This window comes from Tupaia chinensis, unplaced genomic scaffold (assembly GCF_000334495.1).
Source record: "Tupaia chinensis unplaced genomic scaffold, TupChi_1.0 Scaffold139677_1, whole genome shotgun sequence".
Lineage (NCBI taxonomy): Eukaryota > Metazoa > Chordata > Mammalia > Scandentia > Tupaiidae > Tupaia > Tupaia belangeri.
This window is the reverse complement of record NW_006199558.1, coordinates 1,539,067-1,566,522: the sequence shown is the minus strand read 5'-3', so window position 1 is coordinate 1,566,522 and position 27,456 is coordinate 1,539,067. Positions and strand designations below refer to the sequence as shown.

The following is a 27,456-nucleotide window of genomic DNA, read 5'->3' as shown; positions in this document are numbered from 1 at the left end:
AAGGAACGAGACAGACAATGCTGAGAAGTAATTTAAACAGAATAGGAAGTGCTTTTAGTTTGGCAATGCAAATGTCATATATATATGACATTTATATATATTATATATTTGGCCATAAGACACTTGTGCTTGCAGGAGAAAGACAGAAAAAGGGAAAGTGAGAAATTACAGCACACCCTCTCCCCCCACCCAGGGGAGATGATTATACTGCAATCCCTCTCCTCTAGTCTCCTCTCAGAATCCTGGGCACACACACACACACACATGCCCGGCATAAGTTTCAAGCCTCCTGGTCCAGAACTCAAATCACAGTTAGCCATGTGGGAGTCCGGCACCTTAACTACCACATCACCTGCTGGCTCCATGTCTTTTATGTTTTCGATGCTATATTTAAAGCGCTTTTACACTCTTATAGCAAAACTTGTGTCTCTCACCTACCAATTAACATTTACATTTTCTTTATTCTGAGAGATTTTTGCTATAGAGCACATGTATTTGCCAGAGTGACAGAGAGACAGAAATTAAGCAATCACCCCCCCACAGGTGATGGCCACACTGCACCTTCTCCTCAATTCTTGGGATTTGGGGCAGGTATGCACATGCACCTAGTGTGAGTTTTAAGTTACCAGGTCGGGGTCTCAAACCATGGTCAACTACATGGGAGTCCAGCGACATAACCAGTATACTATCGGCTGGTCCCTACATTACATTTTCTAAAAATAGAATTGAAGGGACCAGCCGATGGCATACTGGTTACGACGCTGGACTCCCACATGACCTACTACTGTTCAAGTCTCAGACATAGTGGCTTCAAAATCACACCAGGCACACGTGTGCATGTATGCCCAAGATCCCAGGAGGATAATGGAGGAGAAGGAATTGTGGTGTGTCCATTCCCTCTAGGGGATAATTTCTCACTTTCCCTTTCACTGTTTCTGTCTCTCAGGTAAGTACACATGCCCTAAGGCAAAAATGTCTTTTAAAAAATTGTGACCAGCAGGTGGCATAATGGTTACATTACTAGACTCCCTTGTAGTTGACTGTGGTACCCAGTGACACCAAACTCATGCTGGGTACATGTGCATGTGTGCCCAAAATCTGGAAAGGAGAATGGAGGAGCAGGGATTGCCGCATGGCCATCTTCCCTGGGGGGTGATTTCTCGCTTTCTGTCCCTCTGCCTCTTCATGTCTCTCCATGGAGCGCACATGCCCTATAGTAAAAATCTCTCTTTAAAAAAAAAAAATGGATTCATTCAGAATGCTAAGTAGCTACTGGAACTTTTAGCAGAGTTAAATCTTTATTGAAATGTCTTTCTCTATGGGAGCTCTCAGAATCATACTTTCCTTTGCTACACAGGTCCATAGTTACATGTTTTTTTCTTCCAGATAACCAGCCTCCCGTGATTCAAACATCACAAGACAAATTACAGGCATTTTATGGGGAAAACTTCGAATACCAGTTCACAGCCTTCGATCCAGAAGGTTCTGATATCCATTTTACTTTGGATTCTGGTCCTGAAGGAGCAAGTATTTCTTCTGCAGGACTTCTTATGTGGAAAGTAGAGTTACAAACTCCTCAGCAATTCACTCTACATCTCTATGATGACTGTGATGCTGAAACTAGAGTCACAATTGAGGTAATATTCATAATTACATAAATGTCACCTGATTATTTAGCAAAATTAACAACAAGATTTTAAATTAAAATACATGCCAAGGTCGGCCCCTTAGTACAATGATTGAGCATTTCACTGAGGAAGCCAGATGCCACATGGCCAATCAAGGTCCAAGTTCTGGGCCTAGCAGTTTGAAAAACACTGATTTTGCAAGCATGCCCAAGAAGAGGAAGAGGAACTGAGGGAAAAAGAATTCAGCATAGCCAGGACCCTTTTTTTTGGAGAGGTTTTTCGCTATAGTGTGCATGCGCTCGCCGGACAGACAGAGAGAGACATAGAGACAGAAAGCAAGAAATCACCCCCCAGGAGAGATGGTCACGCTGCAATCCCTTCTCCTCTATTCTCCACTCGGGATCTTGGGCACGCACGCACAGGCGCCTGGCGTGAGACTTAAGCCACCCAGTCCGGGACACAAACCACGGTCGACTATGTGGGAGTCCAGCGACATAGCCATTACGCTAACTGCTGGTTCCCAGTATAGCGAGGACCCTTTGAGGGGTATGTCCTCTCCTTCCCTCACTCTTTTTCTTGCTCCTTTCGTGTGTGCACATACTCTCTGGCATATATATATATATATATATATATATATATATACACACACACACACACATATATATATATATATTTATATATATGCACACACATATGCCATATTCTTGTATCTTAAAGAATAATGAAGTTATTGAGTATTGCATGGAAAAATTAAACTGCTAGTATTTTTACTATTCTTTGTAAGAATTTTAAATCTTAGAGATAGTCTCAAGCCAACATGGATCTAAATTCATAATCTACACCACTTTATTCTGCACTTAACTATGACAAGGGTAAAACACTCATTCATTTCCACCACCATGAAAATCTGTGGTTACTTAAGATTGGTAATTATAGCATTTTCTTTTGCATGAAGGGATTTCAAATGTTGCATTAGAAATCAAGAGTGTAAATATAAGACTGAAATATAAGATTTGAGCTATATTTCAACTATTGTTGAAACTGACAACTCCTGCCTTTATTGGCTTTTCTTTTGATTATGTCAGTCATGAGCACTTAATACTTATTAGCGGGAACCAGCAGTTAGCGTAATGGCTATGTCGCTGGACTCCCACGTAGTCGACCGCGGTTCGTGTCCCGGACCCGGTGGCTTAAAACTCACGCCGGGCGCGTGTGCATGCGTGCCCAAGATCCCGAGAGGAGAATGGAGGAGAAGGGATTGCGGCGTGACCATCCCCCCTGGGCGGTGATTTCTCGCTTTCTGTCTCTATGTCTCTCTCTGTCTGGCAAGCGCACGCGCCCTACAGTGAAAATCTCTCCAAAAAAAAAAAATACTTATTAGCCATTTTTGTGCCCTATGTTCACTTGAAATTTGGGGCATCCTTTCTGACAGAAGCAATATTGTGATGGGCAGTCATGTCCTATGTCCTGTTAACCTAATAATTCCAGTGATAGTCAGCTCTCTAGATTTGGTGATAACCTCAGCGACCAATGACATTCTACTTTAATTTTTTTTCAGGCATTCTATTTTCATTACAAACAGTAAACATCTTATAACACTTCTTATTTACTCTTTTTTTAAAATACAGTACATCTTTGACACTTCTTTAATTGCTGAGGAGTGTGCATATGAAAAAGACAGAGAGAGAAAAAGAAAGAGAACATGCCCCAACAGAGCATGATGACACCACGAACTTTTTCCACCATTACTCCCTTCTGTCAGAACTTGGGGCATACATACACACATGCCCAACATGTTCTTCAAGCCATCGAGACTGAGACCTGGACTTCAGTAGGGCACGTGGCGTCCGGCTCGAGTGCACTGCAATGTATACTATGGAGCCAGCCCTGTAGTATCCTTTTTGTTTATTCATTTCTTAAATAAGAGAGGGGAACATGGAAAGAGAGGGAGAGATAAAGAGATAGACACCTCAACAGGACCTTTGCACAGTGATCCTCACCCAGCCCTGCAGGCAGCTGGAATCACAGAGACACACAACATGTTCAGATAAACCTGTGATCTAACCCTCGGCCATCCCATATGGTTCTGTCATACCATAGCAGCACTACTGTCTGTGCCACTGTGCTGGACTTCATTTCGAAGTAGATCTTAAAAAATAATTCCTAGAATTTATATTTGGCTATGATTTTGAGAATGAGCATAGCTGCCCTATTAAACTATTTTTTACCACTATTTTCTACTAAATACTTACATATAGCAAAAAATTCATGACTTGGTCATTCTTATACATAAGCATACATGTCTGGGGGCATAAACTGAGGATAATTTTATTGCAAAGTAAAGCATTTATCTATTTATTTATTTATTTTGTAGGTTACTATAAAATCTTGTGACTGCTTGAATGGTGGATCATGTGTATCTGATTTGAAATCTCCTCCAGGAAGTGGCATGTACACGTGTTTCTGCATGCCTGGCTTCAAGGGGAGTCTTTGTGAAGTGAGTGCCAGTGAGTGCCAGTCGAACCCCTGTAGCGTTGGCAGATGCATTAGTGGTTTGCACAGTTATGCCTGTAATTGTCCATCTGAACTTGAAGGTAAGTTTGGTTCCTCATGCGCTAAATTAAAATGTGAACGAATTAGAAGGGAATGTTTCATGGGCCAAGTGGTTAAGGGAGCTGGATCCCACATGGCTGACCCTGGTTCAAATTCCAACCCTGGCAGCTCGAAAAACATGCTGGGAGCACGTGCACCCCCAGATTCCAACAAGATGGAAAAATGGAGAAGAGATATTGTTGTGGCTATACCCCATTAGAGGGTGCTTTCCCCCACTCCTTCTCTTTGTTTGTCTTTGTCTCTCTCTGGTGAGTGCATGCACTCTCTGGAAATTAAAAAAAAAAAAAGTTCCTTTGAATATTCAAGCAAATAAATTATTATAAATATTTTAATACACATTTTAAAAATTCTAATAAAAGTTATCATAAATACATGTGCTTGGGGTTAGCAGATGATGTGGTAGTTATGTCACTGGACTCCAACATGGCCGAATGCATTTTGAATCCTAGCCCTGGTGACTTGAAACTCACACTGGGTGGGTGTGAATGCATGCCCACAATCCTGAGAGGAGAATAGAGGAAAAGGCATTGTGACACAACCATCCCCCCGGGAGTGATTTTTTGCTTTCTGTCTCTCTCTGTCTCTCTTGTGAATACCTGTACCCTACAGCAAAAATTGAGAAAAAAAAAAGTGTGCTACTCACTTCTCTTGTTTTTATTGTAAACTGCTTACTTTTGAAATTTTGCCCATTTTTATAACTGTATTGGCTATATTTCATGTCTATATTATGTTTTGCAGGTTTCTGAATATTTCTATCTATATTTGGTAGGTAGGAATTGAAACATAATATGAAATAATAAAGAAATTATGCCATGGATATTATAAAAATTTTTACTTAAGAGAAGTTTTTATGGATAATTGATCAACTTAGAAATATTGTGCTATAGAGTTGAAATTAAATAAAATGTTAACATATTCACTAATTCATTAATTCTCCTAAAATGTCTGATTCCAGAAACTCAAATAAGTACATAATTAACAATTTTTAATTTCCCCAGGATTCTAAAATACTTGTTTCTTTAGGCTAAACAGTTGCAAATATTAAATAAATAAATATGCAATTATTGAGTGATATTTTTCTGAATGACACATATTTTAGCTTTAGAAGAGAACTAAGCAAAGTATTTGCATATCTTCTAATTTTCATCAACACTTTAAAATTAAAATGTTATTATTTGGAACTATAAATGTAAATACTTCTTTTAGACTGTGCTGCAGACTATATTTGAAATAATTCACATGTTGATTGCCTCACGAATTTAAGTATAATAAGGTTACTTATCCATTAATCACTGTGAATTTATTAATTCAAATAACTTATTAAGCATTTCAAAGGACATCACTTTATTTCAGAAAATTTTACTGAAGACTGACTTTCCTAGTAATAAAATTTTCATTGATTTTTCACAGCCAAGGCAATGGCAGGACAAACCAGTTGTCTTTAAGCTAAGCAGGCAACCATTCTAAGCAACTTTTTTTTTTTAATCGCTGAGTTTTTAAACAAACTACAAATTACTGCTTGGTAATATTTTGCCCAAAATATTAATAGAGTTTTTAAGTTATCTACTTACAGAAAGAGGTTTAGGTACTTTAAGGCCCTGATTTAATGCTAAGTAGAACCTAATTAATGACCTTATAATTAATTTTAAAGGAAAATTTAAAAACAGCACACTTTGTACAATGCATGACACCTATTTTAGGATTAAGAGGGCAGACATAAAGAGTAGAAGAAATCAGCTAAGGAGCTGATTGGACATAGAATATATATTTCAATTTAAATAATTTGAACTCATCTATATTTCATTCAGGCAAAAATTGCCAGGAAGATGTTGATGAGTGTCAGTCTAAGCCTTGCTTCCCAGGAGTAGAGTGCCTCAATACCTTGGGTGGCTATCATTGTGGTTCGTGTCCAGAAGGATTTTATGGTGATGGAAAAATGTGTCAAGGTAGAAGTCCCTATTTTCTGCTATTATATTTTTTAAAAATTTTTACTGTATTTAATTAATTCAAATCACTCACTTTTATTCTTTTACTCATGCTTTCATTCATACACATGAACTAGATGCACAGAATGCAGAAATATATGATATGGGCTGGCTGGTGGCGTACTGGTTAAGGGCACAGGACTCCCACATAGTTGACCGTGGTTTGAGTCCTAGACCTGGCAGCTTGCTTTCTCACTTTTCTGTCTCTCTCCAGTCAAAATTTAAAAAGAATAAATAAATTTAAAAACAGCACACTTTGTACAATGCATGACACCTATTTTAGGATTAAGAGGGCAGACATAAAGAGTAGAAGAAATCAGCTAAGGAGCTGATTGGACATAGAATATATATTTCAATTTAAATAATTTGAACTCATCTATATTTCATTCAGGCAAAAATTGCCAGGAAGATGTTGATGAGTGTCAGTCTAAGCCTTGCTTCCCAGGAGTAGAGTGCCTCAATACCTTGGGTGGCTATCATTGTGGTTCGTGTCCAGAAGGATTTTATGGTGATGGAAAAATGTGTCAAGGTAGAAGTCCCTATTTTCTGCTATTATATTTTTTAAAAATTTTTACTGTATTTAATTAATTCAAATCACTCACTTTTATTCTTTTACTCATGCTTTCATTCATACACATGAACTAGATGCACAGAATGCAGAAATATATGATATGGGCTGGCTGGTGGCGTACTGGTTAAGGGCACAGGACTCCCACATAGTTGACCGTGGTTTGAGTCCTAGACCTGGCAGCTTGCTTTCTCACTTTTCTGTCTCTCTCCAGTCAAAATTTAAAAAGAATAAATAAATAAATAAATAAATAAATAAATAAATGACATGTCTTCCAACTTAGTTAGAATGTGATAGCAGGAAATTTGACTAGTAATTACATAGTACAATAAAGTGTGCTGTGTCTTTTGATAGAAATGCATGGAGGGACTAATAGGAATACTATATAGAAAATCATGTTTACCTGGAGGGATGATGAACAACTTTAAATATGCTAGATTCATGAGAACTGAATCTGATGTATCAGAGCAAGGGAAGGAAAGTAGGAAGGAACAGCATATGTGAAGGTACAGAGGCATGTAACATCACAACACGCCTTGGGTACTGTGAATAATTGAGGTGCCTGGAGTATAGAAGGTAAGGGGACTACTACAAAAGCTGGAGCTAGGGAGGTAGCCATCAGTTGGACCATTAGAAAATCATAAGGGAGTCTCTTGAAGTTTTGAAACAGGAGAGAAACATGACAATATTTACATGTGAGAATCTTTACTTAAGGAATAGTGTGGAGAATGAACTACTACAGATAAGGAACCTTGTATATCTGTAGGTGGATAGCAGAGTTAAGGGAATATTTCAAATATATAGGAAAAACATGGAGATATTGCATTTTGACCTGAGGTGATGTAATCATAGATAAAAGAGGTAATACATAAAGAAGCAAGTTGATAATATTTGGTCAGTGATTGGGATTAACATAACAAAGAAAAGAAAGTCAGCAAGTGTCAAGTGCTTGATTCAGTGAATGGTGGTAGAAAACTGGCATTCACATTGCTATTGAGAAAGTGGCCATCTCCAAGACAGGAAGAGAGTCCTCACCAAAAACCATATTAGTCAGCACATTGATCTTAGACTTCAGAGCCTCCAGGATGGTAAGAAAATACATTTGTGTTAAGTTAGCTAGTCCATGGTTTTCATTTAGGGCAACCACAGCTAGGACCTGCATACAATAGACAGAAGGAATAAGTGATTTTGGAGGGCTATGATGATGACCTCAGTTTGGAGGGATGGTAAACAACTTTTAAAAACTGTCTAAATATACTGGACACAGGAGAGCTGACTCTGATGTATAAGGAGCAAGGGAGAGAAAGGCATTCCAGTCAGAAGGAACAGCATAAGTAAAGTACAGAGGCGTGTAACTGAACAAACTATGGAATATCTATGTGGAATTCAGGGGAGAAAATTAAGTTAAAGTTACAGTATTTAGAATCATTAGCCATGGAATGAAATTGTTCAGGGAGAACTCTTAGATTTAGAGGAAAGGGGGAAAATTTTGTGAGCATCAACATTTTAACAGTAAGTTATAGAAGACAATGTCAAAGAACCAGATCTTTGGTATAACTAAGTAAATGGAACCCAATTTTGATGGAAAATATGTATTAAGGGTATAATGCTGCCTTATGTTTCAAAGTGGGGTGGGCCTGTCTAGCAATGGAGGGAGTGCACATGAGGAACATAGTGAAGGATGCTGAGACTTCCTACTGCTTTAGCTATTCAGATTTCCATCTCAATATCAATTCTTAATATTTACACCTTCCACTCCATGCACTGAAGAGATGACATCTCTCTTTCCCAAACATACTCATTCCCTCAGTAAATTGAACCAAATTCCACTATACATGAGTGTCTACATTTGTTTACATGGTCTGAGTCACTCATGTATTTTAGGAAGAATCCTATTAATACAAAAGAACTTCTGGTCATCGGTTGTGTTTACCTCATTTTATAGTAGGCACCAGAGTAGATGAATATAAGACAAAGCACAGCTCTTACTCTAGAGATTAATACTAGCTAGTGTGGAAGGGAGACACCGAAGGATCAATAGCTTGACTGACAAAATTCCATGAGATGAAATTGGGTGGGTGAGGGGGACTGAAGAAAGGTGTGCTACTCGGCTCAGACTGCTGTGACAGAATACCACAGACGAGGTGGCTTACACCACAGAATTTATTTTATCACCATATGAAGGCTTCAAAGTTTGAGATAAAGGTGAGTTATGGCTGGTTTCTGATGAAATCTCTCTTCTTAGCTTGCAGATGGCCCTTCTGGCTGGGTCTTTCCTCTGCATGGTGTGTCCTCTTACATGGACAACAGTGCAGTTGGACCACAGCCCCAATTTTATCTTTGAATCTGAATAAACTTTTTGAAGTAATTCTCTTTAAATATAGCCACATTTAAGGTTAAGTCTTCAACACATAAATTTTGGGGAGACATGATTCACTCCCTATATGAAGACTTGGGTACACAGATGACATTTAAGCTATTTTTTACATATGATTTGCAAAGACTTCAATCTAAGTGACATTTGTATTATATGTTCTTATTAATGGTGCTTTGGTTTTATACTAGGTTAACTATGATCCGCTTTTTATGTACTCCTTTACAGTTGAAACACAGTTTTTCAATGAACTTAATACACAAACTATGGATCTCACAAAATCTGACAAAAGCGCAGATAAGGAGCAGGACGGTAAAAATGCCAAACAGAGAGAAAGGCATGATGAGCCAACAAATGGAAGTGTCTCCAGTAAGTATTCATCTTAGTTAAAGGTCTAATGGCAAATTAATCCTCCCGTTTGTTTTCCTGAACACCAACATGTTTATTCTTTAGGTATGCTTATTTTTAGAAAGATCATCTGAAAATTACATGTTACGGTTTAAAAAATATATTTTCTTGCCAGTCTATTAAATCTTCTGGTTCTATTCTAGAAAATGCATTCCTGTCACATAATAAAGAATGGATAGCATCATTTAAGGTGATTCCAGAGAAGCTTATGGTGAGGAGTGACTGCTTCAAACCTACAACCTATAAATTCTTGGGAATTGGTCACTCCGCATCTTCTTAGACCCTAAGAGTGACAAGAAGTTTATTATTCCACAAGGCATTTCCCTTTTTATAGTGCTTTTTTAATAACTCATTTTATTCAGTAACATTCTATGATTGTCTTCATAAAGATCTTTCACATATCCCATTAGTATTCTTTATGCTTTTGCATTCTGTAATATAGCTATTTTTGTGAATGCGATTTTGGTTTATCTTTAAGATATAATTTTTATTATTTTTTTCTTTTTTAGCTTATTTTGTTTTTGTTTTGTTTTGTTTGCATTTTTTTTTTTTTTAGTTTTGCTATGGGATGTGTGCATTTACCAGAGACAGAGGGAGAGAGAGAGGGCTAATTACCATCTGGGGCAATGACCACACCACAGTCCTTTCTTCTCTAGTCTCCTCGAAATTTGGGGTATGCATACACACAAACCCAGTGTGATTTTTCAAGCTACCAGGTCTGGAGCTCAAACTGCTTCCTCAGTCCCATGGGAGCCAGCACCTTAACCTCTATATCACCTGCTGGCCCAAGATGTCATTTTTAATTCCTGGAATTTTAATTCATGGAATATAGTATATAATATACTGTCTGTCTTTATTTTAATGATGTTCATGCATCCAGTCACCTTACTGAATACCAATTTATGCTATTTTTTTAAATAATGGGTTTTCTTCCTTTATTTTTTTAAAGAGATTTTTGCTAGGGGTGTGTGTGCTCACCAGACAGACAGAGAGAGACAGAGAGACAGAAAGCGAGAAATCACCCCCCAGGGGGGATGGCCACGCCACAATCCCATCTCCTCCATTCTCCTCTCAGGATCTTGGGCACGCATGCACACGCACCTGGCATGAGTTCAAGCCACCAGATCTGGGACTCGAACTGTGGTCGACTACATGGGAGTCCAGCAACATAGCCATTATGCTAACTGCTGGTCCCCTATTTTCTTTTCTTTTTAAATAAGTTCTTTGCTATAGGGCACATGTGCTTGCCAGAGAAAGATAGTGAGAGAGAGGGAAAAATTACCCCCTGAGGAGGTGGATGACACAATCCTTTCTCCTCCATTGTCCTCTTGAGATTTTAGGCATGCACATGCACAAGCCCAGCGTGATTTTCATGCCACCAGGTCCAGGACTCCAACCATGGCCATATAGGAGTCCAATACCTTAATCAGTATGCCACCTGCTGGCCCCTATGTTCTCTTTATTTTTAAGCCTTTTTCTTATTTAGTGAATTCTCTTTTATAATTTTATCAGCAGACTTTATTTTTTTGTGACAGAGAGATTTTTGGTATAGGGTACATGTGCTTGCCAGAGAGACAGAGGGTCAGAAAGCAAGAAATCACCCTCCAGGGAGGATGGCCATGCTGCAATCCCTTCTCATTTATTCTCCTCTCAGTTTTTTTGGCATGCATGAACATGTGCCCGGCATGAGTTTCAAGCTGCTGGATCTGGGACTTGAACCACTGTCGATTGTGTGGGAGTCCAGCACCTTAACTACTACAGGACCTGTTGGCCCCATTGACAAACAGTTTTTCAAATAGTGACTTCTGTCTTCTATTGTTATTTACATTTTTATGTAAATATTAGTTTAATAAATACTTAAAACGTGCCAGCACCAAACTTTTTTTGTATATTATTTAATTCAATCCTCATAATAACTATATACAGTTACTATTATTATTTCTGTTTTACAGGTGATTATAGAGACATATATGGGTTAAGTAATCTGTCTAGATTATAGAGTCGTAAATTATGGAAGAGAGCTTTGATCCTGAATAATCTAACTGCAGAATCCAAGCTGTCAAATTTATGTCCTCATTGCTGTGGTTGGGACCTTCAGTGCAGTGTAGAAATGAGAGAACAATGGTTTCATTGGAAATTTCTGTGGTACTTCTGTGGATTTTGTGAGATATCTTTCATTCAGTTGAGGAATTTTTTTCTTTTTCATTCTTTTCTTTTTTTTTAGAGAGAGATTTTTTGCTATAGGACATGTGTACCTGACAAAGAAATAGAGACAGAAAGATGGAAAGCAAGAAAACACTTCCCAAGGGGGATGACCATGCCACAATCCCCTCTATTTCACTCTCCTCTCTTGATTTTGGGCATGCACACACACACATCTGGCATTAGTTTAAGTTCCTGAGTCTCGGACTCGAACCTCAATCGACCACATGGGAGTCCGGCAACATAACCATTATACCATTTGCTGGTCCCAGGAATTTTCCTTTTATTTCTTGATATTTTACAATTTTCTTTACTTTTAACTCAGGAATATATTTTTAATTTTATCAAATGCTTTTTTGGGTATCATTTATTACTTAATGTAATTTCAGTTAACAAAGTTCCTTTAAGCTAACTTTTTCAGAATAATTTTAGTCAAGAATTATGTATCAAATTATATTTAAGCACTATCTTATATTGCTATTTTCTTCATTAATATCTTTATGTAATTTTGTAATCTAAATATGTTAATAGATTCAAGTGCAATTCTGATATGTTATTCCATAACTACATTGCTGCATTTTATTTGCTAGTTTCATTTAACATTTTTTACATAATTTAGTAAATAATAGGGACTATAGGATTATATTTGAATTCGATTAGATGTTTATAATACTTTGTATCTGTTTTGTACATTGCAGCAAGTTGTTTTGTTTCGTTTTGTTTTGTTTTGTTTTTAAGAGATTTTTGCTATAGGGTACACGTGCTTGCCAGAGGGACAGAGAGAGACAGAGAGATGGAAAGCAAGAAATCACCTCCTGGGGGTATGACCATGCTGCAACCCCTTCTCCTCCATTCTCCTCTCAGGATCTTGAGCATGCACACACACGCGCCCGGTGTGAGTTTAAGCCACTGAGTCCAGGACTCAAACCACAGTCCACTACATGGGAGTCCAGTGACATAGCCAATATGCCAACTGCTGGTTCCTCTATCTATCTTTTCATACAGAAGTATTAATTTTTCTTTTTGTAATCAAATAAATGTATCTTTTCTTACAGCTTTCTTTTAATTGCCATAAGACACATGCATTTGCCAGAGAGAAAAGAAGGAACACAGAGTAAAGGGGTTGAGAAAGCACTCTCTCAATGTGTGTAATAGTGCCACATTCCCTTCTCTGTCATTTCAACATCCTGTTAGGGTTTAGGGCATGCATGCACACACACTTTTTGTGTTTGTTTCAACTCTCTGGGGCTGGTATTGAAAACAGGTTGGCTATGTAGGCTCCAGCTCTCTTAAAAACTAGACTATGAGGCTGCTTCTTTATAGCTTTAATTTATAGCTTCTGTTTACAAGGTTCTCCCAGCTCCCAAGTTAAGCATATGAACTCTTGAATTCTTTTTCAGGGTATTTACTATTTTACATTTAGGTTTTTTTGTTTTTTTGTTTGTTTTTGTTTGTTTGTTTGTTTGTTTTTAAATTTTTGCTATAGGGTATGTGCACTTGGCAGAGAGACAGGTAGAAATCAGAGAGAGAAAGTGAGAAATCACCCCTGGGGGTATGGCCATGCCACAATCCCTTCTACTCTATTCTCCTCTCAAGATTTTGGCCACCCATGCATATGCACCTGGCATAAGTTTCAAGCCACTGGGTCCAGGACTCAAACTGCGGTCAGCTATGCAGAAGTCCAGCAACCTAATCATCATGTCATCTGCTGGTCCCTACATTTAGTTTTTAATTCATCTGAAGCTTGTTATTTTATTATTTGAGGTTGAAACCCAATACTTTTGTTTTTCTTCTGATGGATAGCAGTTATATAGTATCATTTATAAAATAAGTCACATTTAATTTAAATATCATTTTTATTTGTTAAATTTTCATACGTACTGAGATATATTTATTTCTGAGCTTTCTATTATGTTTTTATTATCAAATAGTCTTTTTATACCCAAGAACACATTCTTTTCAGTATGTGGCTTTATTTTGATATCAGTAAGGCAAATATCTTTGTGTGATTATTGTATTTTTGCAATTTTTTAAAGATATCACTAATAAATTCACTTGAACATTAAAGTCATTAAATTTCTAAAGAAAAAGTGTACTGTACTATAATAATATTTATTTGATAACATATGATCCTTCCTTTCTTCTACTGTAATTCTTATCATTCACAATTAATTCCTAATTTTCCTCTACTTTTTTCCCCAATCCTAATGCCAAAAATGCACCTAAAAAGATGGTTCACTTACAGCAACTGGGAGCCGGAAGGAACAATTGTTCAGTGTGTAGAGGCAGAGGGAAGAGGAAACTGATTTGCCCCAGATATTCTAAAGCAGAGCTTTGGAATGTGATGTTGATAGTCCAGAACTAGAAAATAAAAAATGTTCTTTGTATTTGTTGGGCTTAACTCTTTGCTCTCATTTATGTTTTGGGCTATGTTTATTGCTTCCTGTTTATCTAGTAGTTTGACCTCATCTGTGTTCCATGTTTCAGGAAGTTTTTTAAATTTTCAAAAATTTCTTTATTGTACTCATTGCCAACTATGTTAAGGATTAATTTTGATTGTTTTAGATTTGTTTTCTTCTTTATCTGGTTGTGATTTAGCTTAGTTTATTTTTTGCTGTTTTCATATTATAAGCGATTAGAAAAGAGCTGTGCATAAAGACAATGTAAAATCAAACCCTAGGGTTGGTCAGTGGCATGTTGTTTGAGGCGGCTGGATCCCACATGACTGACTGAAAGGTTTGTGGCCTGAACTCAGAGGTTTGAAAAGTGCCCAAGTCCCTAAAAGAGAAATGGAGTAGAGACTGTGGCATGACCATCCTCCATTGGGGGTGCTCTCTCATCCTCTCTCTCTTTCTCTGTTTCTCTTTAGTAAACACGTGTACCCTCTAGCAAATATTTTAGAAAATTAAATTCTAAATTAGCAGTAGAAAGTATAAAAAGATAATCATGCCAAATAATTGCTTGCAATACATACATACTGAAAAATCAATTATAATTTTCCATACCAAAGACATTTTTAAAAAAAGTGTTACAAGGAAATAAAGTACGCTGGTAGATGGAAATAAATGATGACCCTTGACAAAAGCACAGGCACAAATGTTTTTTTTGTTTCGTTTTGTTTTTTTGGAGAGGTTTTCGCTATAGGGCGTGGCGCTCACCAGACAGATAGAGAGAGACATAGAGACAGAAAGTGAGAAATCACCCCCCAGGGGGGATGGTCACGCCACAATCCCTTCTCCTCCATTCTCCTCTCGGGATCTTGGGCACACACGCACATGCACCCAGCGTGAGTTTAAGCCACCGAGGCCGGGACGCAAACTGCGTTTGACTACATGGGAGTCCAGCAACATAGCCATTACTCTAACTGCTGGTTCCCAAATGTTTTCATTTCTAGTAAACCAATCAAGGAAGTTGGAGGTTGGGGCAAGCCCATGGCCTGGTAGTTAAGGCAGTTGGATCCCACATGGCCCAACTAATGGTTAGAGTTCCATACCTGGTGGCTTGAGAAACATGCTAGGCATATGTGCATGTGTGTCCAGAATCCCCAAAGGTGGGACAGATAGAGAAGGGTTTGCAGTGTGACCATGCCCCAGGAGCTTTCTTGCTCTCTTTCTCTCTTTCTGTATATCTCTCTGGGGAGCTCATGTGCTTTCTGGCAAAATACAGGAAAAAAAGAAAGTATAAAAATATAAAATCCCATTTTTTCTCATTAGTAAAACGTGTAGAACTACAGCTTTTTGCCTGTCATATAAAAGGGCATTCATATCACTTAGCAATATTTATTTAAGTATTTAGTTTCAGTCTTCTTCTTTCTAGACAAAATTACTTTAGTCTTTTATGTTCCCATAGGTTTCATTTCATATTTGCCATTCTGTGGTAGTTAATGCTGATTATTATAATGAGTTGTTCATGTGCCTTGATAATAATCTGAGTTGCTCAGAGGCAAGGGTTATGTTTTCCTTTCTTTTGAGGCTAATGTATATTAGGTGATCAATAAATGTTTGTTGGTTATTTTAATTCTTAATAAAATTATTAATTACAGTTCTTTAGCTTTTACATTGTCATTCTGGATTATCTTGTATTCTCAAATAGATTATAAATTGCTTAATGACAGGAACGGTGCTAACAATTTACTATTGTGTGCAGCTCCTGATAGAGCGTTATGCATGTAGTAGACGCTCAACGAAGATGTGAACTACATAAGGTCAAATATTTTAGGCAGAGCAGAACATTAACAACTGTTTTTGATTAATATTTTCACTTTTTTTTGGTTTGTAGATATAAATTTTCCACCACCATCAACAGAAGATTCACAAATTGGTACAAGCTTTACCCACAATCCTCCCACTATCAAAAAATCCTTGAACACAACCAACAACTTCTCACCTTTTGTACCAAAGTCAGTTACAACTCAAATGGATAGTTTAACGAAGGCTATTTCCCACCAGATATCAGGTTATGAACATTTGGATGATGTGCTCAATACAAATCTCAGTCTGGGTGAATTACAAATTCTTATGAACAAGAGTAGTTCTTTAAGCATTAACACAAATAGCTCCGATGATGAAGTAAAAGATGTTACCCAGAGCATCAGCCAAAGGGAGACAAGAGAGCACAACTCTGAAATTAACAGATCTCCCCAAGGTTACACACAGTATAAGGATGGGTTTACATCATTGATGACTGAAGCAATCACTATTTTTCCGGAAAAGTTTGGATCAGCCAAAATATCAACATGTGCTGAATTATCTTGCTTTTTTGGTGTTTCCTGTGTGCCAACCACAGATGGTCACTTCAAATGTGGACGCTGCCCCTTTGGGTATTATGGAGATGGTATCAATTGCAGAGGTAGGATGAAAACTCTTTAGAAGACACGAAGAAAATTATTTAGTTCAAGTAATTAAAATATGTACCTGTTTATTAATTTCATGTATCACATTTTAAAAGAAAAAAATCCCAAAATGGGATTTCTGGGTTGTTTTAAAAAGCAATGTTAACATTACATACTAACATCACATTATGACTATAAAATACATATTATAAATATAGGTAAATACCTACTTTGTTCCAGAGTTTATAGAAACCTTCTGTATCAGCAGTTGTGTCACATAATCCACAAGAAACACATACATTGGTTGCCATTTGTCTATTTTACACATGAGAAAGCAGAGCTGTTTAGGGCCAACTGAGGAGAGAAAACAAAGATATGAATAGAGACCTGGTTAGTATTATGGTTTGAGTTCTTTTCAACTCACAGTGGGCATCTAGCACTTCTAATGACTAATTCTAACATTTTCTTCTTTGTGTAAACGGTTTTTCTGTAATTTCTCTAACTCTTTTAAGATTAAAGCAAATTATATATCACTTTAATTTTAAAAATATTACATGGGACTAGCAGATGGCGTAATGGTTATGTCGCTGGACTCCCACGTAGTTGATTGCGGTTTGAGTCCTGGATCCAGTGGCTTAAAACACACTCTGGGCACATGTCTGTGCATGCTCGAGATCCCGAGAGGAGAATGGAGGAAAAGGGATTGTGGAGTGGCCATTCCCCCAGGGGGTGAATTCCCTCTTTCTGTCTCTCTGTCTCTCTTTCAAGTGAGCACACACACCCTATAGCAAAAATTTCTGTCTATCAAAAAAGTATTACTTACATCTTTTTACAATTAGCAGTAGTTTTCTCTGATGCAAATAAAATTTTTGGCTTTTACAAGGTAGATAGTTTTTATAGCCATTGTTTTGTTATTATTCTTGTGTTTTGTTTGTGTTTTGGTTTGTTTAAGATAAAACTTAAGCAAGAAAGCTTTTGGAGTACTCCTGTGTTCTCAGTATGACCTCAGGACACTTCATGATTTTCTTTTTTTTTTTTTCCTGTACAAATAAGAACAGTAATAAATCTCAACATCTACATGCTTGTAATATACTATTCTCTATTTTGAAATATTCCAAAACAATCTCATGGACTTTAGTCACTTCAGGAAGTATTAAATGACAAGTAGTTAGAAAACATAAGGTGGTTAGAGAAATTTAAGGGATTACAACCTATTAGCTTATGATGTATTCCTGATATCTTGCTCTTTGAAATCAGGATTATACCTGTTTTTTTTTTTTTTTTCTAAGAGGTTTTTGCTATAGGGCGCATGCGCTCACCAGAAAAGACAGAGAGAGGGAGAGAGAGAGAGAGAGAGAGATAGAAAGCGAGAAATCACCCCAAAGGGGGGGATGGCCACACCACAATCCCTTCTCCTCCATTCTCCTCTCGGGATCTCAGGCATGCATGCACATGCACCCAGTCTGAATTTAAGCCACCGGGTCCAGGACTCGAACCATGGTCGACTACATGGGAGTCCAGCGACATAGCCATTATGCTAACTGCTGGTCCCATGGATTATGCCTGTTGGTCACCAGCATTTAGCTGAGTGCTATCTGAAACTTTATTGTTCTGTTGAAAATCTCATGTATGGTTAGCAGCTATCTCCAGTATCAGGTTCTTCTCTGGGAGTAATTAACACTTACTGTACTTATCACCCTATTAATGATTTTCCTCAGTCATTCTGGTAGCAAAACAAATATAAAGGGAAAAAAATTTATGAGAAAGTGTAGTGACTGTTCTTATTTTTTTGTGTGACTTGTTTAATAGCCGTAGCAAAATGTTTACATTTCAAAGGATTTTGCTTTGATTATAACTAAGTTTGTGGGCAACATGTATACACTATATCAACCACTCAGCCTTTCTTCCTTGATTTTTTCCAGCCATTTGTAGACACCCATGTGGAAAAAGCAGGGAGTGTGTTGCCCCAAATGTATGCAAATGTAAACCTGGTTATGCTGGCTCTAACTGCCAAACTGGTAGGTACATCATTTAACAGTTTGCATAATAAATTTTATTTGATAATTGACATTTCTAAACCCTGCACTTTATTTTACACAGCTATATGCCACCCTGATTGCAAAAACCATGGGAAATGTGTTAAGCCTAACGTGTGTGAATGTCTCCCAGGACATGGTGGAACAAACTGTGAGGAAGGTGATGCTTCACATTAAAAATGAAATAGGAACGCTAAAATAAGATATTATTTTCTTTGAAGTATTTTTTACAGTTTTATTGCATATATGCTAACATATTTTCATTAACACTAATTCTAGAATCTAACTTTTCGAATATTTATTAAAAATAATTTATTTGGGAATTTTACGAACTTGAATCCTTAAATCAGGGGTCCAAAGAGAAATAGCTGATTTATCTTTGGTAAAATTACTTTCCAAAGGGAACCAGCAGTTAGCGTAATGGCTATGTCGCTGGACTCCCACGTAGTCGACCGCGATTCGCGTCCTGGACCCGGTGGCTTAAAACTCACGCCGGGCGCGTGTGCGTGCGTGCCCAAGATCCCGAGAGGAGAATGTAGAAGGGATTGCAGCGTGACCATCCCCCCGGGGGATAATTTCTCGTTTTCTGTCTCTATGTCTCTCTCTGTCTGTCTGGCGAGCGCACGCGCCCTATAGTGAAAAACCTCTCCAAAAAAAAAAAAAAATTACTTTCCAAAAACATCTTTTTGAGACTTTGCTATATAGGGGACCATATCTCTGAAAATATTTTTTGCCTCAAAAATAAACAATTGTCGAATGACTTATCAGACATAGTTCTAAGAAAGTATTAAATGCCAAATAATTAGAAGATATAATGTAACAAGAAGAAACCTAAAAATATGATTTAAAATGTATATGTAGTATAATAATTGCATTATTGGGGTCAAAATCTTAAGTGTAGAATTTATGAAATGGCATTCCTAAAGTAGATGATTTTTTTTTTCTCCAGAGGGCATGTGCACTCACTAGAGTGAGAGACAGAGAGAAGAGAAAGTACCTCCCTCCATGGAGAACGGTTACACGGTAATCCCTTCTCCTCCATTTCTCCCTGCTTTGGGAGTTTGGGTATGCACACACACAAATGCCTGGCATTTTTCTCAAGCCACTGGTTCCAGGACTTGAATCACAAAATCAGCCATGTGGTATCTGGCTACCTTAACTACTGGTCCTTGGCTGATATTTTAAAGAAACATGTAGTTTATTTTTAAAAGGTATTTTGAAAGAATATATTTTAGTTGAAGGTACATAGAATTATGAATAAACTGAGAGCCATGTCATATGCTTTCATGACAAGAAAAATTATAAATTACAATTAACTTGGGTAAACTAACAGACACATTCAGTATGAATTGGCATTTGAAAATAATTAGGTATATAGAAATGCTTTATTTGTAGGGCAGGAATATACAAGTCCAAGTCTCACTTCTTAGAAGCTGCCTCAGGTCATATATTTCCATCTATTTAACCTTAACTTTTACAAACCAGAATATTGATGATTTATATTTTCAGAATCTTAATCTTGTAATTAATCCCACAGAATGAAATTTCATAGCAAAAGAAATCTGAATTTATTATAAATTGACCTTACAACAGGTTTTTTTTTTTTTTTTTTTAAGAAAATGCCAGAACATGGCTTCCAGTCCTGACCTGGCTCCCTACCAGCCGCAGTTTTTGTTTTTTTTTTTTTGAGAGATTTTCACTGTAGGGCGTGTGCGCTCGCCAGACAGACAGAGAGAGACATAGACAGAAAGCGAGAAATCACCCCCCAGGGGGGATGGTCACGCCGCAATCCCTTCCCCTCCATTCTCCTCTCGGGATCTTGGGCACGCACGCCCACGCGCCCGGCGTGAGTTTTAAGCCACCGGGTCCGGGACACGAACCGCGGTCGACTACGTGGGAGTCCAGCGACATAGCCATTACGCTAACTGCTGGTTCCCCTTACAACAGGTTTTATGTGACTGTACTTCATAAATATAAGCCTTTTTAAAATTAAGAACTGACCTAACAACATGATCTGTGTCTGCAGACCGTTGTAACCCACCTTGTCAACATGGTGGCTTGTGCTTGGCTGGCAATCTCTGCTCGTGTCCTTACGGTTTTATAGGACCAAGATGTGAAACAAGTAAGCAAAGCTCTCTTATAACCTGATATAATGAAATGGCTCATTTGCATAGTTGATGGCTTCATCACTAAATGAAATGAGCCCACATCCTAAGAAAAGAGCATGTATGCATGATCTATGATGGTGGTTATCATCCTGCATAGCACTGGGAGCAACCACAGGTAACCAGTGCTAAGATAAAGAAGTTTGCTATTCATTGTAACTCACTTCCTGACCCTATTCATGAGCTCTTCTCTGAGATAATAGAAATCCAAACTTGTCATTTCCATACTTATTCAACTCATTTAATTATGTGTATGATCGCGTTCATCAGTAGCTAGTAATTTTCCCAAGCAGCCAACTCTTGTTTAACACTCCACTCAATAGTTTTCTTCATCTCTGTTAGTAAAAATAAGTATGTGTGAGCATCAAAGAGCATTTAAAGCCAAAGTATAAGTTATGTCTTATTTTTCTCTCTGATTTTATGCATTAGCAGATGTGATCGGCAATTAGGAGATAGTTAAATAATAGCCACCCCATGATCATTCCACTCTTAATTTACATTTGTTTATTTATTTATTCTGTGATCTTAGTGGTTTGTAACAGGCACTGTGAAAATGGAGGTGAGTGTGTTACACCAGATGTTTGCCATTGTAAGCCTGGATGGTATGGACCCACCTGTAGTACAGGTAAAATCAGAAGTTATTTTAATCAACAATCATTTAAAAGACATGTGTAATGTGGAACCAGCAGATAACATGGTGGTTAAGGCAGTGGACTCCCACATGACCAACTGAGGTTTGAGTCCCGAACCCTACAGTTTGAAATTCACTCCAGGAGTGTGCGTGTGTGTGCGTGTGTGCGTGCATGCCCAATATCTCCGAAGGAAAATGGAGGAGAAAGGGTTGTCGTGTGGCCATCCCGTTAGGGACAGTCATTTCTCACTTTCCCTCTCACTGTCTCTGGCAAGTGCAAACACTCTATGGCAAAAACCTAGAAAAAGAAAAAGAAAAAAGATATTTGAAATGTGCTTATATCTCAAAGACATGTGCACCTAAGAAATAAAAAATAAAAACTGGCCTGACAATACACTTGTAAAGTTGTTGTTTCAGACAGATTTTTAAAACTCTCTTTTAATCTTTTTTTTAAATCTTATGTTAGATCATAAAATGTCTTTCACACCTTTAATGCTATCCTATTCAACCAACACTCTTTTTTTTTTGCCTTTATATTTTCTTTTCTTACCTATCTTAAGAAGGCGAGAAACATATCTGTGTTGCATCTTCTCAGTTTCTTTGATGTGTTGTTCACAGCACAGATATTCTGCTTCAATAAACATACAAGCAATTCTGAATTAAGGGGACACATGTTACATTATTTCATTTATTTTTCACAGTATCAGGCTTATTGTTTAGCAGCAATGTTTGCAAAGACTCATGTTTAATTTAACTGATGATTTTCTCAACAGAAATGTCATTTAATGTGTATTGCTTGCCAACTATGTGCAAAGCATGAAACAGAGGGAAACAAAAATCAAGTAACATATCATTAGTGAAGGAGACTTATAAAAAAGACTATGATACAAGTTTAATTATTATTAGCAATGTAATTGAAGCTCAGTTCCTTGGAAGCAAAGAAGACAGAAATTAGTTCTGGCAACTGGAGTGTGGAGGAAAACAGGATTTGTAATATATCTTGGAGAATGGGTTAAAAAATGGAATTGAGAGTTTCTGTTAATGGAAAACAAAGGTAAAGAAGTAAACAAAACTGTCTCTGGGTGTGCTAAGTCTTGAGGGCAATGTTTCCTCTTTTTTTTTTTTTTTTTTTTCATTCATTTATTTGTTCATTCATTTATTTGCTGAAGAGTTCAGGCACTCTGTCCAAAGACAGACAAGGACAGACAGAGAGAGAAGAAAAGTGAGAAGGCACCTGGGGTGGGGTGGGGGTGGGGGTTGACCTTCACACAATTCCTTCTCTTCCAATCTCTTTTCCTTCATTCTCCTCTCTGGACTTTTAGACATGCATGCACACACGTCTGGCATGTTTTTCAAGTTGTCGAGTCCAGAACTGGAATTGTGCAGTCAGCCATGTGGGATCCAGCTGCCTTAACCACCAAGCCAAACATAAAAATGAGCAGTCACATGTATTTAACCAGATTTCAAACCATCCAGTTAGTGTGTTAAAATGAATTGTCTTCTCTTAAATTCTAATTTTTTAATATTTTTTTGATTTAACAAGGGCATTTTACATTCTAATCATAGCCTCTAAATTCTTAGCCGACAATTATTTGTAAACTTAATGAACATACTTTTAAAGCAATTATCTAGCTATTTTATTCCTTTTATGTTTGGCAGTGTCTAATTAATTATAGACTATGGGTTTTACTTGCAGTAACACTAAAATATTTCATTATGCATTATTCTGTTCTTCTGTGCAGCTTTTATTTTGTAAATAATAAAACTTTTATGGTCTCTTTCCCCCTTGCTATTCATTAGCTTTGTGTGATCCCGTATGCCTCAATGGTGGTTCCTGTAATAAGCCAAACACTTGCCTCTGTCCAAATGGATTTTTTGGTGCCCAGTGTCAGAATGGTAACTATTCTTACCTTTTATAAGTGAAAAAAGGACATGATATTATAGAGTTCTGAGTAAACACAAGGCAAATTTCAAAGATCAAGATGCTATTTATTTATTTTTCTTTCTTTTTTTTTTTTTTTTTAGAATTTTTTTGCAATAGGGTACATGCACTCCCAGAGAGAGAGAGAGACAGAGACACAGAAAGTGAGAAATCACCCCCAGGGGAGATGGCCATGCCACAGTCCTTTCTTCTCCATTCTCCTCTCGGGAATTTGGGCATACACACACTCATATGCCCTACGAGAGTTTCAAGGTACCATGTCTGGGACTTGAACCTCAGATGCACACATGAGAGTCCTGTTCCTTAACCACTATGCCACCTGCTGGTCCCTTATTTATTTATTTTTTTCTCTGTATCTTGCGATAGTGTAGGTATGAGCACTAAATGACCAGTTCATACAAATATATCAATAAATAAGCATGTCCTATTTATTTATTTTAAAGAGTTTTTGCCTTAAGGCACATCTGCCTGCCAGAGAGGGACAGAGAGAGACAAGAGACAATGATAGGGAAAGTAACAAATCAGCCCCAAGGGGGGATGGCCCTGCTGCAATCTCTTCTCCTCCATTCTCCTCTTGGGATTCTGGGCACACACACAGAGGTGTCGGCATGTTTTTCAAGTCTGGGACTCAAACCACAGTCAGCCATGTGGGAGTCCAGCGTCATAACCACTATGCCATCTGCTGGAGCCCCAAGTATGTCATATTTAGTCAAGATACGTTAGGCTCACAACCTTGGCACTTATCTGTAAAGTTTTGTAAAATCAACCTGTGTAGCAAATAAGTACAGTTTTCTTGCAGTTTATTACAATGATATGGTGTCATTTTATTGCCTTTACAGCAAAAATATTTGATTTATGGTCAATCTTCAGTTCACTGTTATTCCATGATCCCTCTTGACTTTAGTTTTATTAAACACTTATGAAGTCACCCATGTGCAGTCCTGTACAAAATGATGTGAGGACATAAAAATGCATCATTTTCCCCCCTTCATGACCCATTATTTTAACACCTTCCATCATATAATTAATACTAAGGATTTTTCAGGATAATAGGAATAAATGTCTTAACAGTGAGAATGTAGGTATGAAATAATGCCAATATAAAGTGAAATGTAAAGTGTATTTTCTGTATCTTCATAAGTTTCAGTGGATATACAATGTAGAGTAGATTTTCATCATAAACCATGTCAGAATTATCTCCATAATTTAATTCTTATATTCATACTTTCTTTGCCCTGATTCATTTTAATTGCAGTTTTGTCTGGGTGTTGGCTAGGATTCTTACGGTGAAACTAAAGAGGAAAAGAAATCATCCCTCAAACACAGGATAAAGGGAATAAGAAAGAGTTCCTTGAATTCAGATTTCCTTTGAAGGGCCAGTTTTTTTTTTTTTAAAGAATTATTTATTTAATTTTATTTATTATTACTATATTTTTAATTTGTCACAGGGTATGTGCTCACCAGAGAAAGACAGAGAGAGAGAGAGAGAGAGTAAGAAAGCAAGCAGCCAGGTCTGGGACTCAAACTCAATTGGCCATGTGGGAGTCTAGCACTTTAACCACTATACCACTTGCTGGCCCTGGAGGTTCAGTTTCTAAGTGAAAAGAAGGAAAAATAAAGTACATCTTGAAAACAAGGAGAATATGACTGAATCCATTTGGTGTAGTTCTGAGTGGGCAATGTAAGGAGGAAAATGAAAAGCCTATGTCTGTCATGTCACTTAAAGTAGATGGAAGGTGTCGTAACAAAGATCTCTTCCAAAATGTACGTGGCAACTGTGTAACTAAATAAAGGAGGGAAACTCTCCATTACTAAATTGAACTAAAAATTATCTATTGAGCATATACCATGTTTTACGGTCCCAGGAAATATGGTATTGCAGGAAGAACAGGTTTTGGCACTAGCCAGTCTCTACAACTTTCTAGCTGGCATCAACTTTGAAAATTTACCTCAAGTCTCCAGCCTTCAGGTTTCTTGACTTTCAGCTTTGGTTTAGACACTCATTAAATCACCTCTCCTTGCAAGCCCAAACAGTGAAATGGGAAGATGGCATACACAAAGAAATTGAAAAAAAGTAAGGCAAAATATGCTTAAAATAAAAGTAAGTAGTAAAGACATGTATTATAGATATATTGTAGACTTTGGGGAAGATAGAAATGAAGCTAGAAACATTAAAAAAGGGTTAAATTATTCTAAACATATGGCTAGAGAGATACGTAAATATCCCTTCCAATTTCCATCATGACTTGAATTCCACACAGAGGGTGAGCCCAAATGACTTGGCTCCTTCTGGGGTTTGAGGAAGAGCCAGATGAGAAGTGTAGGAACTCATCAGTGTGAGGACAGGATTTTCCCAAATTTTCTTTTCCTTGTGTGGGTTATGAGTGGACATGACCACGCCTAAATTGTATGCCCTTTTATATACGTGCTTTTTATATACATGAATTTATTTCTATATTTAAATCTTTGTGGATGGTTAATTAATTATAGCAAGGTCACCCATCATAAATAATTGTGGTTTTTAAAATTTTTCTTAATAAATCTATTTGAAATCAGTGGACATTATTTTGACAGTGTTTGGAAATAAAAAAGTAGCAATGAAAGATGAATCTTATCCAAATTGGGATCAGTTTACCCCAGCCCTGCTACCAAAAAACAGTTAATTTGAACTTCTTCTTTAAAATATAAACTAAAATGCATTTAATTATCATTTAGGAAGAAATTAAAATGAAAAAATTTTAGGCAGTAGAGATCAAAATATTGGAGGGCATAAAAGCAATGAAAATAGTTATGAATGCTGAAGATAGTGTAGAATGGGGCAGGCGGAGAAGGGAAGAGTATAGAGAAGGATAGCAAGAGAACAAGTAGAGAAGCATGACATCAGTGGGACACAGAAATGGTTTATTACCTGTTGATGCTAACATGTATAGTATTCTCAACTGGACTGGTCTGTGAAGTATTTCATGTTGGGTAAATTTTTTTTTTACTAGCCAAATTATATATAGTAATTGAATGTTTAGAAAAATGAGAATAATTATACTAATCTTAAAAAATTATGAAAAGCTATTTGATGATGACGTGGATATTAATGTCTTCATCTTGATTGATATGCATGGTAATCATGCTGGAAAAAGCAATGTAATACACTGTAAAGATATATGGGATTCAATATAATATAAACAAGATTATGATAATAAAGAAAATTTTAAATCTGGCATAGAAAGTGAAATAGTATAATTATAATAATATAGTTATTAATATTATTAATTTATATTATAAAATTGTTAATATTATAATTAATGTAAGGAGATATTCATGAAATATGTAAGATAGAAAATAAAAGATACAAAATAAAAAATAATTTTAGGCAGGTTTACCTATGTATTTTTTTAAATCACTGCATTTAATTTTTGTATCTGGAAGAAACATGAAGCAATAATAATCTTTTCATAAAAATTATAAGTATTACCTTCTGAATTTCATAGACCAGAAAAATACATAGAACATACTAGTATATTCAAAATTATTTAATAAATACTTGCAACAAAGTTATAGATTTATTATTAAAAAGACATTTCCAAGAATTTACAAGGATAAGTTACCTATAAATCTGTTTTTGTAACTTCAGTAGTTATTCAAAAGTTAAGTTAAAAATATTTTCTAAATATCATATGATGAGTTATCCATATTTTTCCTATTTCACAATGACAAGTGCATTTTTATTTTGGGCTAGATTTTGACTTATTTGCTTGGTTTTGTCCAGGGTACTTTTCTTCATAGTATGGTGAAACATAAAGTAAGATTCATGATATATGTACTATAACACCAAAGACTTCATTCATTATAAATGCTTCACCATACATTTCCAACTGTAGTAACCCACTAGCAACTTACAGCTTTAAGCATCATAGTTTTTGATTTAGAAAGGACAGTTTCAATGACTTGTAGTTGTGATCTTTTATTTCAGTAGCACATTTCTCTATCTTACGACCCCCTAGATAACAAACATACGGTACAATATGTGATCTATAACAATTGAATATGTGATATTCACAGATTGCTGCCATGTGTTC

At 36.8% G+C, this 27,456-nt stretch overlaps 1 protein-coding gene across 1 annotated transcript in view; it reads left to right on the top strand.

Annotated features, from left to right (window-relative positions):
- VWDE (von Willebrand factor D and EGF domains) overlaps positions 1-27,456 on the top strand; it is a 100,394-nt gene that overhangs the window by 61,322 nt on the left and 11,616 nt on the right. The window contains 8 exon segments of the mRNA XM_027765747.1: positions 1,387-1,637; positions 4,003-4,222; positions 9,397-9,537; positions 18,532-18,627; positions 18,710-18,805; positions 20,672-20,767; positions 21,340-21,435; positions 23,242-23,337. Of these exon segments, the coding sequence (XP_027621548.1) occupies positions 1,387-1,637; positions 4,003-4,222; positions 9,397-9,537; positions 18,532-18,627; positions 18,710-18,805; positions 20,672-20,767; positions 21,340-21,435; positions 23,242-23,337 (1,092 nt within the window).